This window comes from Canis lupus, chromosome 18, assembly GCF_003254725.2.
Source record: "Canis lupus dingo isolate Sandy chromosome 18, ASM325472v2, whole genome shotgun sequence".
Lineage (NCBI taxonomy): Eukaryota > Metazoa > Chordata > Mammalia > Carnivora > Canidae > Canis > Canis lupus.
In genome coordinates this window covers 42,704,079-42,713,760 of record NC_064260.1, presented here as the reverse complement: position 1 = coordinate 42,713,760, position 9,682 = coordinate 42,704,079, and the positions used below count along the sequence as shown (strand labels likewise).

The window sequence follows — 9,682 nt, the reverse complement described above, 5'->3', positions numbered from 1 at the left end:
TCCCAAAAGGAGGCATTTGGAACCATTAGTTCCGCTTTCTCTGATGCTGGAATCCCTGGTGGTCCTCTGGAATCCTGCGGTTCTCTTTGTTCTCGGACAGAGTTCTGCCTCGCCTGTATTCCCCAACTCGCGGTTCCGTACACCAATGAGTCTGACTCTCAGGATTCTTTCCTGACAGGAAATTTGGAAGCCAATGGCTGTTTCCGGGAGGAGCGGAATAGAAGACGCTCACTTCCGGCGGAAGGAGGCTTTTCTGGAGGGGATGGAGGAGGCGGAGGAGTTGCTTTCCAAGGGCGAGAGACTGCGGTTGGGTTAGTCACCTGAGGTGTTTCTGACCCCGGGCCCTGGCCTTAGATAGACCTGACGTTCCCTGCCTGGGGAACTCTCTGCCTCAGGCCCCTTTCCTCCCTAGCCCGGGATCCTCCTCCGGTGCCCTCAGAAGTCTCTGGGGGCTCCAGAGTCCTCGAACCCCCTCGAACCTCTGATGGGCCCACGTAGAGCCCTTTCAGGTCCCTCAGACTGCCAGAGCCTAGCGGGATCTGCGGTGTCTCCCCGCACCTGTCCTCACCCTCACGGCCTCTTGGGCCGCCCCCTCACTGCCTTCCCATCTCCCTGCAGCCCCCGACCCACGCCTGGGCCTGGACTTGGGATGGATCCCCTCTGGACAAGGCTGTGCTCAGGGCCTCAAAGACTTCCCGCCCGAGCCGACCCGGGCCGTCCTCGCTCTGCAGAGCCTCCCCCGGGGCTTGGCCCTTGGCCCTTCATTCGCCGAGGAGCAGCGCTTGGGAGTCTGGTGTGTCGGGGAGCCCCTGCAGCCGGGACTGCTCTGGGGGCCGCTGGAAGAGGAGTCCGTCCCCGAGCAGAAGGACGAAGGAGTGAAGCCACGGCGGAAGGAGGTATTGAAGGATAGGACTTGTCTTCTCCGTGACTGAAATTCTGGAAGAGGTTCAGCCATTCCTGGACAGCTCTTCGGTTTGTTAGAAGAAGCAGGGTATTTCAAGAGACAGGCGACGACAGTTTTGCCCCTTCTCTCCAGGACTGCCTCTTCCCCTCACTTGCAGTAGTTAAGGAATCAAGGTGCAAAAGGTTGCTGAAAGCTAGACTATAGAATATATTACATGTGATACGTATATAATAGGACATAGTGTCATATTTCATAGTGATGAAAGCCAAGAGCAAAGGTATTTGGAATAAAAAAAAAGCCATGAAGTCAAATCCCAGCTTTGTCACCTAGCCAGTTAAATGACATGTCTCATTTAGCCCATTTGTAAGATAAAGGGATGGCGGTGTCTTTTATTTTAAGCTTTCAGGGTTATGTGGTGCAATAGACGAAATAGTGCAGGTAAAGGGTTTCATTGCATAGTAAGTCTTAAAAAAGAAAAGTTGTTGTACCTCTTACTACTTTTTTGGTTTGGTGCTCACTAGAGTGCAGTAATGTGTTCAATTTAGTAGTTCTCCACACAGTGGGAGGGTGAGGAGGGGTATAGTCTTTTGATCCCTACTGAGTGAAAAATCAGACAACACAGTCCTGTAGAGGCAGAACCAGAGACCATTAGCCTTCCAGGGGCTTCATATTAGATCTGTCTCAGGAGAGGTTACATCCCTTTTCTCCCCCACCCTGGTCCCCCCCCCCCCCAAACACATGGGAGAAGGACTCTTATTGGTTTATTTCAGGACGTGTCACTAGGCCCATGGGGAGACGTGTGTGCTTGTGAGCAGAGTTCAGGCTGGATCAGGTAAGTTACAGGAGAGTATGTAGTGAAGATGGTCCTTTGAGGCTTTTTGTCATGGCATGAGATGGAACCAGAAGCACCCTGTAATTCCCCACCCGGTGACTTTCTGCAATGAGGGTTCCAAAGGCATGGGGTCTTTAGGACTCAGACGGCCCAGAAGCTGGGGCTTCAGGGAGGGACACTTGAAGAAGGTCTCCTGAGCTAGTTCTCCTCTGCTTTGCAGTTTGGTGCAGCGGAGCAGGCTGGAAAGTGAGGGAAATGTGGCGCCGGTGCGGATCAGCGAGAAACTTCATCTGCAGGTGTACCGGATCATACTGCCAGGCTTTGAGTTGCTCCTGTGGCCCCAGCCTCCCTCTGATGGCCTGAGCCACACCCAGCCCAGGCTAGAAGAAGAGGCAGCCATGGCTGTGCTGACAGAAGTGGACTCTGTGGTACAGCAGGAGGTGGACTCCCCAGGGGAAGATGCAACAGAACCTTGGACAGGTACATGGGAAATAAATACTGGCTTCCCAAATTATCACCCAAACAACCTATTGATAAGACAAAGCAAAGCTATGGTCCAAGGAGATACAGGAGAACATTATAGAGTCTTAGTAGGTTTTCTGAGTGGCAAGGGTAAAGCTTGAATATTTATTGAAATTTTGAAGTCTGGTATAAGCCGTGTCTTTCAGTGTGTAATGGGGGCGGGGCTTGATCAGGGTTGAATAAGAATCATGAAATAATAGTTTAGGATCCATGGACACAAGGCTAGAATTTCCAGGCAGGGGGCTCAAAAAAAAAAAAGAGTCTTGGGGTATAACCTGTCATTTGATGCTTTCTATTGCAGAGTGATGGGTCTTTTCCTTAGAATGAACACTTAGAATGAACTTGAGTAAGTTTTCTGGAATAGTAAGGTCATGTTGATGAAGACAGCAAATTGTGTAGAAGGTTTCCAATTTCTTACATTTCTTCTACCTGGGATGGGGGTGGAGGTTCTTTTATTTTCAGATAAGCTAAGGTGAGAACGTGGTAGTCTAATTCATCCTAAGTGTGTGTCTCCAGAGGCATAATTAGGGGCCTCTGGGATAGCCCTCTCTCAGACTATCCAGAGGTTTGGAGGACCATGGTTCCCAAGAATGCTTCCTCAGGAGGCACCTGAGACTGGGCATGAAGATAAACAGAGCATGTGGTTCATGTTCCAAGGGAGGGATTGGCATCATTGCCACTCCTGAAGTTCAGGGGCTGAGTAGGAGGAGACAGGTATTCATATAATTTCCTGGTGACACCATTGCTACCACCTGTTACAGTTTCTACTAACCCCAGCACCCCATTCTTGCCTTGCAGATCCTGGTCACCAGTCACCACCCAGCATCCAGGCAGAGAGTATGGTAGGCCCTGGACTCAAGCCCCAAACCCAGGATCAGCTTTCCAAGGAGACCCAACTGCTTGGCCCGCTCCCTCAGGATGGCAGCATGGATGAGGAGGACCCAGCCCAGACACAGATGCCACCTGAATCTCAGAGCAGCTCTGCTACCCAGCAGGGCACAGAGAGCAGTGAGGCCAGTTCCTCATTCTCTGCCAGGGACAATCAGCTACGTGCTTATGTGGTCAAGAAGTTACGTGGTCCCAGTGGTCAGTGCCCACCCAGAGAAATGACCTCGGAGCCCAGGGCCCAGCAGGCTGGAGAACAGCAACAACCGGGCTTCCCAGCATGCTTGAGGAGCCCTCCTGGCCCAGCAGGAAGCTCCCCAAAACAGAGGCGACGGTACCGGTGTGGGGAATGTGGTAAGGCCTTTCTACAACTGTGCCACCTGAAGAAGCACGCATTTGTGCACACGGGCCACAAACCCTTCCTTTGCACTGAGTGTGGCAAGAGCTATAGCTCAGAGGAGAGCTTCAAAGCCCATATGCTGGGCCACCGTGGGGTGCGACCCTTTCCTTGCCCACAATGTGACAAGGCCTATGGCACCCGGCGAGACCTCAAAGAGCACCAGGTGGTACATTCAGGTGCCAGGCCCTTTGCTTGTGACCAGTGTGGCAAGGCCTTCGCCCGCCGGCCTTCCCTGCGGTTGCATCGCAAGACCCACCAGGTGCCAGCGCCCCCTGCCCCGTGCCCATGCCCTGTGTGTGGCCGGCCCCTTGCCAACCAGGGCTCCCTGCGAAACCACATGCGGCTCCACACCGGGGAAAAGCCTTTCCTGTGCCCACACTGTGGCCGTGCATTCCGCCAGCGGGGCAACCTGCGTGGGCACTTGCGGCTGCACACGGGGGAGCGTCCTTACCACTGCCCTCACTGTGCTGATGCCTTTCCTCAGCTCCCTGAGCTTCGACGCCATCTTATCTCTCACACTGGGGAGGCCTACTTGTGCCCTGTGTGCGGGAAAGCCCTTCGAGACCCACACACACTGCGTGCTCATGAGCGCCTGCACTCAGGGGAGAGGCCCTTCCCATGCCCACAGTGTGGCCGTGCTTACACACTGGCTACCAAGCTGAGGCGCCACCTCAAATCCCACCTAGCTGACAAGCCCTACCGCTGTCCCACCTGTGGCATGGGCTATACCCTCCCCCAAAGCCTCAAGCGCCACCAGCTCAGTCACCAGCCTGGGGTACCCACCAGCCCACCCTCCAGCCCACCCTCTGTGCCACCCGCTGTTTCTGAGCCCACTGTAGTATTACTGCAGACTGAACCAGAACTGCTAGACGCATGCAGGGAGCAGGACGTCTCCCCAACCCAGGACGTCTTTGAGGTCACCATTTCGGAGAGCCAGGATAAGTGCTTTGTGGTGCCTGAAGAACCAGGCCCCACGTCCAGCCTGGTGTTCATCCATAAGGACGTGGGTTTTAGTGCCTGGGCAGAAGTGGTGGAGGTGGAGACGGGCACCTAACCCCCTGCCCCCCCCCCCCCCCGTGGAGTACTATATAAAGCTAGTGTTTTCTAGCTGCTGGATGTCTGCGTCTGTCCTTGGGTTGCATGTTGGAGTCTAGTCTATTCTGAGAAGCAGATCAGGGATTTCCCTTCCTGTTTATGGACTGCCACATTGTTTCCCAAGACTATAAGGTAATCCTGTTCTAGGTTTAAGAACTTTTTATTGACTTCAGTAGAGTTTGTTCTGCTTCCCTCACCAGGAACTCCTCAAGGCGCTTGTTCTTTAAACATGGCGGAAGTGACCGCACCCAGTGAGGTAGTCAGGTACCTGGCAGCACTATTGCCCTACTGTGTGCTTAGTGCTGGGATCATCACTCCCACTGAGCTCCCTGAGGAGCAAGCACTTCCATTTAGAAACCAAATGGAATGACTTGAAGGTTAAAAGGCCAGAGGCTTAAAAAAACTAGATGCTGAGTTCAGGTTATAGCTCACTGTTGTCTCTAACTTGAGCTATTGGTGGTTTAGGTGGCCACCATCCCAGGGCTGTGAAATTGTTTTTTTTTTTTTCTTTGTTGATAGACACCAGGCCAACTGGAGGCAGCTAGGGCCAGATCTGGACCCTTCTGAAGACCTGGACAAAGGCAACCCTATTGAGGGAAGGAATGGACACAGGTCTTACATCAGCTGCAGACCTGCACCACACTGGGTGCCAGGATACAGCTGGGAGCTAGACTGGGGTGACATTCTCTACAGAGCTCAGGATCTGCTAAGGCCGGAAGCACTGGACAAGAGTTTGCAGAGGATCCCTAGCTAGTGCTATATGGACGTGTTAGATGGGATGGTTTAACTTGGTCTGGGGCATCAAGGACATGTCCCAAAGGAATAATAATGGTAATAAATACTCAGCCCTTACTGTGGGCCAGTTGTTCATGTTTATATAATCTTCATAGCAACGCTGTGAGGTTGGTGGTAGTAGTATTCAGGTTTTACAGATGAGGAAGCAGCTTTGAGTGTCATGCTCAAGGTGGCACAGCTACTAGGAGCAGAGCCGAGACAAACTCTCAACGACACTGCAGCCCTGCATCTTACTCATGATCTGATGGATGAGAAGGTGGAGGTGGTGGGAGCTGCACGTGCAGCAACCCTGTGGTGAGGGCCCGGGGGATGTGAGCAACAGACGAATGTGGCTGGGGCAGATCACACAGGCCTTGCTTCAGGAGTTGGGACTTTATTCTCAGAACATTGAAGAGTTTTGAGAAGGGGAATGACATGACTAGATTTGTGTTTGAAGAGGCCTCAAGGATGGATTGGCTGGTGAGATATGGTTGTGGGGAAATCAGTTAAGGCTGCTGAGGTGATGGGGAATTGGGTGGTGGCAGTAGAATTGTAGAGAAATGGAATCATTCATCAAACGTGAGCACTTTCTGCATGCTAGTTAGGGATATGGCATGGGAACAGCCTCTGCTCTCAGAGTTACATCCTGGTGTGCATGGACGAAACGTCAGATGATTATAAATGTAGTGAAAAAAAGTCATGCTGGGGGAGAGGATAAAACTAGTGTAATTTTACAGAGGGAGGTCAGGGAAGGCCTCTGATAACGAACAGGAGCAGAGATCTGAACTGTGGAGGAGAGGAGCCACATTGATGTCTGTAGGACCTGTATTCCAGGGAAAGAGAACAGTATAGTATAGCAAAGCCCAGCGGGTTCAAACAAGAGCAAGGAGCAGAGATGCCTGGGTGGCTCAGCAGTTGAGTATCTGCCTTCGACTCAGGGTGTGATCCCAAGGTGCCAGGATCAAGTCCCACATTGGGCTTCCTGCATGGAGCCTGCTTCTCCCTCTGCCTCTCTCTCTCTCTCTCTCTCTCTCTCTTTCTCTCTCTGTCTTTCATGAATAAACAAATAAAATCTTAAAACACACACACACAAACGAGCAGAGTGGCCAAGGCAGAGGATGGATGGAGGTAAGGGCAGGTTGGGGACTATGGGCCATGGTGAGGATTTTGGGCAGATAGATTCTCTGAGAGAAGTGACAATTCATGGACTGAGGGAAGGAGGGAGAGCTGACTACTGGTTCCTGACTTAGCACGTTAAGTGGCACTGGGGTGAGAGTAAGGATTCTGGTTGGAGGTGGGCCGAGTTTGAAGTGCCTACGGTAGAAACCACAAGCTGTCAGAAGTCTGCAGGATATGGGGAGAAAAGGCTGCTGTAGAGGGGGAGTCAAGACACTAGTGACCAGGTCCTGATCATCAAAGCTGGGGTTTTAAGAGGTGAACAGAGAGGGGGGCCAGGTTCACTTACAGGAGGGAGGCTTTGCAGGGGACACGGAAATTGCATCCAACAAAATAGAAAACCTGTCAAGCATGTGTCACAGAAGCAGAAGAGCGTTTGACCAAAGAAGTGGGCAAGAACGTTCGCTGTTGTCGAGAGGGTTGAAGTTTGTGAAGTCACTGAGCTGAGTAAGGACAGGTGGAAGCCAGATTGGATTTGCTTTGAGGAGTAGGCGGCAAGAGAGGAAGAACTTAGATTCTTGTCCCATCCTCTGTCCTGCGGAATTAGACGTGGCCCCTGTTTCACAGACTCCAGGCTGGAGCTGGCCAAGATCACATAACCAGTAAATGGCAGAGCCAGGACTGAAACGTGGAGTGTTCTCTGGCTTCCCAGCACTCGATCACAGTGTCACAGGCAGTCCTGTGTCTCGTGCTTTGCCACTGACATTTACCCAGCACCTTCCCAATTTGCATAGCTTGTTGACAAAGCATCATTCTGAAACTGTCCACAGGGAGGGAGGACAGCAGGAAATCGTGGTGATCTATGGAGAGAAAGGTCATACCATCCAAAGCACAAAAAATAGCTGCTGCTATTAGTTTTGAGTAAGCCAGCCCTAGCTCTTGGAGCCTGTGTGAGGCTTGATAGGTCCTATTCTTTTCTAGCTCCTGCTTTGGGCAGGGTCGTGCCAGCTCAGCTGACAGCTTAGCAGTCAGCGTCCGCCAAGTGTGTTTAGGTGTCCTGGGACATTCCCACCACTCGATCCCCAGCTGTGCAGGAAGGACATACTCCTCCTTCACTACCCATTTGGTGGTGAGCTGTGTGGGCAAGTTGGGCATGCTTTGGGTCTGGGGATGCCTGTCCACACCTCACAACCTTACCTCACCTTCACAACCTTCCTTACACCCAAACCTGGAATGCTTACATCCTTGCTACATCCCCCACATAAACGGAGAACTTTTCTCTCCATTAAAGCTGTCCCTAGTGATGCAGAGTGGGGTCAGATCAAAACCACCAAACCCAAAGGCACGTGTTTTGGGAGCCTCTGTTCTGCCAGGACTTACGGTTAGAGTGTGAGCAGGTGTCAGCACTGTGCAAGCTCCCCATATTACAGAGGAAGACATGGATGCCCTGAGAGGAGTCCTTTCCAAGGCTTGAGTAGCAGAACCAAGACAGGGGCCAGGTCTTCTGACCCCTAATTTAGAAGTCTTCCAGTTAAAATGCAGTGGCTGTTCTTGAAAAGATTGATCACCGGAGTAATTTTTTTCATTGAGGAAATAATCTTCAGATGTCAGAATAATTCTTGTTTATCTGAACAGTAGAGTCCCTTTATTCTCTACTTCTTTCCTTCATCCCCAGATTAAGTCACTTTTAACAGTTTAGTGGATATGGCATTCATTTGAATGCTGCTGCCTGCTGTAGGGCAAAGATGCTATGAAGTGGTGCTGGAGGACACCTTAACCTGGAGGCAGGTTTGACTGCATGGTGTCTGCAGCTGCTAAACCAAACATCAGACGGTGTAGGAAAAAAAAAAAAAAAAAAGGCCGGTGTAGGAGATAAGAGATCTTTTATCCCCATTTGCAACTTCAACAAAATGAGAAAATCTTACAATCATCTGAATTACATTTAAGCACCTCTAAACAAGGCAAAGCATCATGGACTGTAAAAAGCCCCATCTCTAGACAGGTTCAGGTGTGGTTTGTGGCTCTACCCTTCCTTGACTGACTGCATAAATTCAGGCAAGTTACTTGGCTTCTCTTTGTCCTGTTTCCTCATCTTTTAAAAGGGGTAACTATGGTACCTACCTCATCAGTACTAGGTACCCGGCACATGGTGAGCAGTTAATAAATTGTAGCTTGTTACTAGTAGTATTGTTATCAGCCCTCTTAATTTGGAAGAGAATATTAAGGTGCTTTGCCAAGCACCAAGTTTCCTCTAGGTATTGCTTGTTTCGGGCAGGTCTACATCACTCACAATAGTTTTGTACTTGGGGTGCATGTCTACTGGGTTTGCTTCATGGAACAGTGAGGCTGTACTCTAGCAGAATGTCAGGGGATGAAGGTAATGCAAGGTGAAGAGCAGTGGTCTGAGAGGCATGAGTCTAAGTCCCGGTCCTAGCTTTATAGCACCAACACTACAGCCTTGGTCAATTAGCTCCCCACCTCGAGACTCCCTTTCCAAACAGTGACATAGGGAATTTAGACCAGATCATTGCTTTGCAATCTCAGCTCCACCATTGGGCCCTTTTGCTAACTTTTTTTCTTCTATGGATCTGATATATTTTTTAAGATTTTATTTATTAGAGCACAAGCAGGGTGTGGGGGAGAGGGATAAGCAGACTCCCCACTGAGGAGGGACCCCCCAACTCGGGGCTCAATCCCAGGATCCTGAGATCATGACCTGAACCGAAGGCAGATGCTTAACCAACTGAGCTACGCAGTTGCCCCTGAATCCTAAATTTTAAGAGCTTTTGATTAAATAGAAATTCACTCATTTTAAAATGCTGATCAGATTGAGGGGGAAAAAGTAAGGTGTTTAACCACCTCAAAAGATATAATGTCAGCCACAAAAGAAAAAAATTATCCTTGTCTTAAGGTAAACTTACAATTTTTGAGGGTTTAAAAAAATATCCAAAAGGACAAGACCATCCTGTAGTATATGCATGGAGCCCTAGGCTGCAAAATGTCTGGACTTAATGATACCTGACCTTCTTTCCAGCTCTGAAATTCTCTGTCTTGGAACATAATTTTACTGTTTTCAGTGATTACAGAGCTTCGTTTTACAACATAGCATTGGCCTTACCCATGATTTTGTTTGACGCCAACTTGTTGGGAGTAA

General features: G+C 50.3%; 1 protein-coding gene across 1 annotated transcript; it reads left to right on the top strand.

Annotated features, from left to right (window-relative positions):
- The first annotated feature begins 3 nt into the window (after positions 1–3).
- ZNF408 (zinc finger protein 408) lies at positions 4–8,439 on the top strand. The gene is made up of 5 exons (XM_025452039.3): positions 4–311; positions 619–896; positions 1,675–1,736; positions 1,957–2,216; positions 3,057–8,439. Exons 1-5 carry the CDS (start codon positions 194–196, stop codon positions 4,595–4,597), a joined length of 2,259 nt encoding a protein of 752 aa, XP_025307824.1. The 5' UTR covers positions 4–193; the 3' UTR covers positions 4,598–8,439.
- The last annotated feature ends 1,243 nt before the right edge of the window (positions 8,440–9,682 follow it).

What these genes read in the sequence shown, in the direction of transcription:
- ZNF408 (XM_025452039.3), top strand. Translation starts at nt 194, where the DNA reads ATGGCTGTTTCCGGGAGGAGCGGAATAGAAGACGCTCACTTCCGGCGG. An exon ending in GGGCGAGAGACTGCGGTTGG is followed by an intron (nt 312 to 618) that starts GTTAGTCACCTG and finishes ATCTCCCTGCAG; the next exon opens with CCCCCGACCCACGCCTGGGC. An exon ending in TGAAGCCACGGCGGAAGGAG is followed by an intron (nt 897 to 1,674) that starts GTATTGAAGGAT and finishes GGTTTATTTCAG; the next exon opens with GACGTGTCACTAGGCCCATG.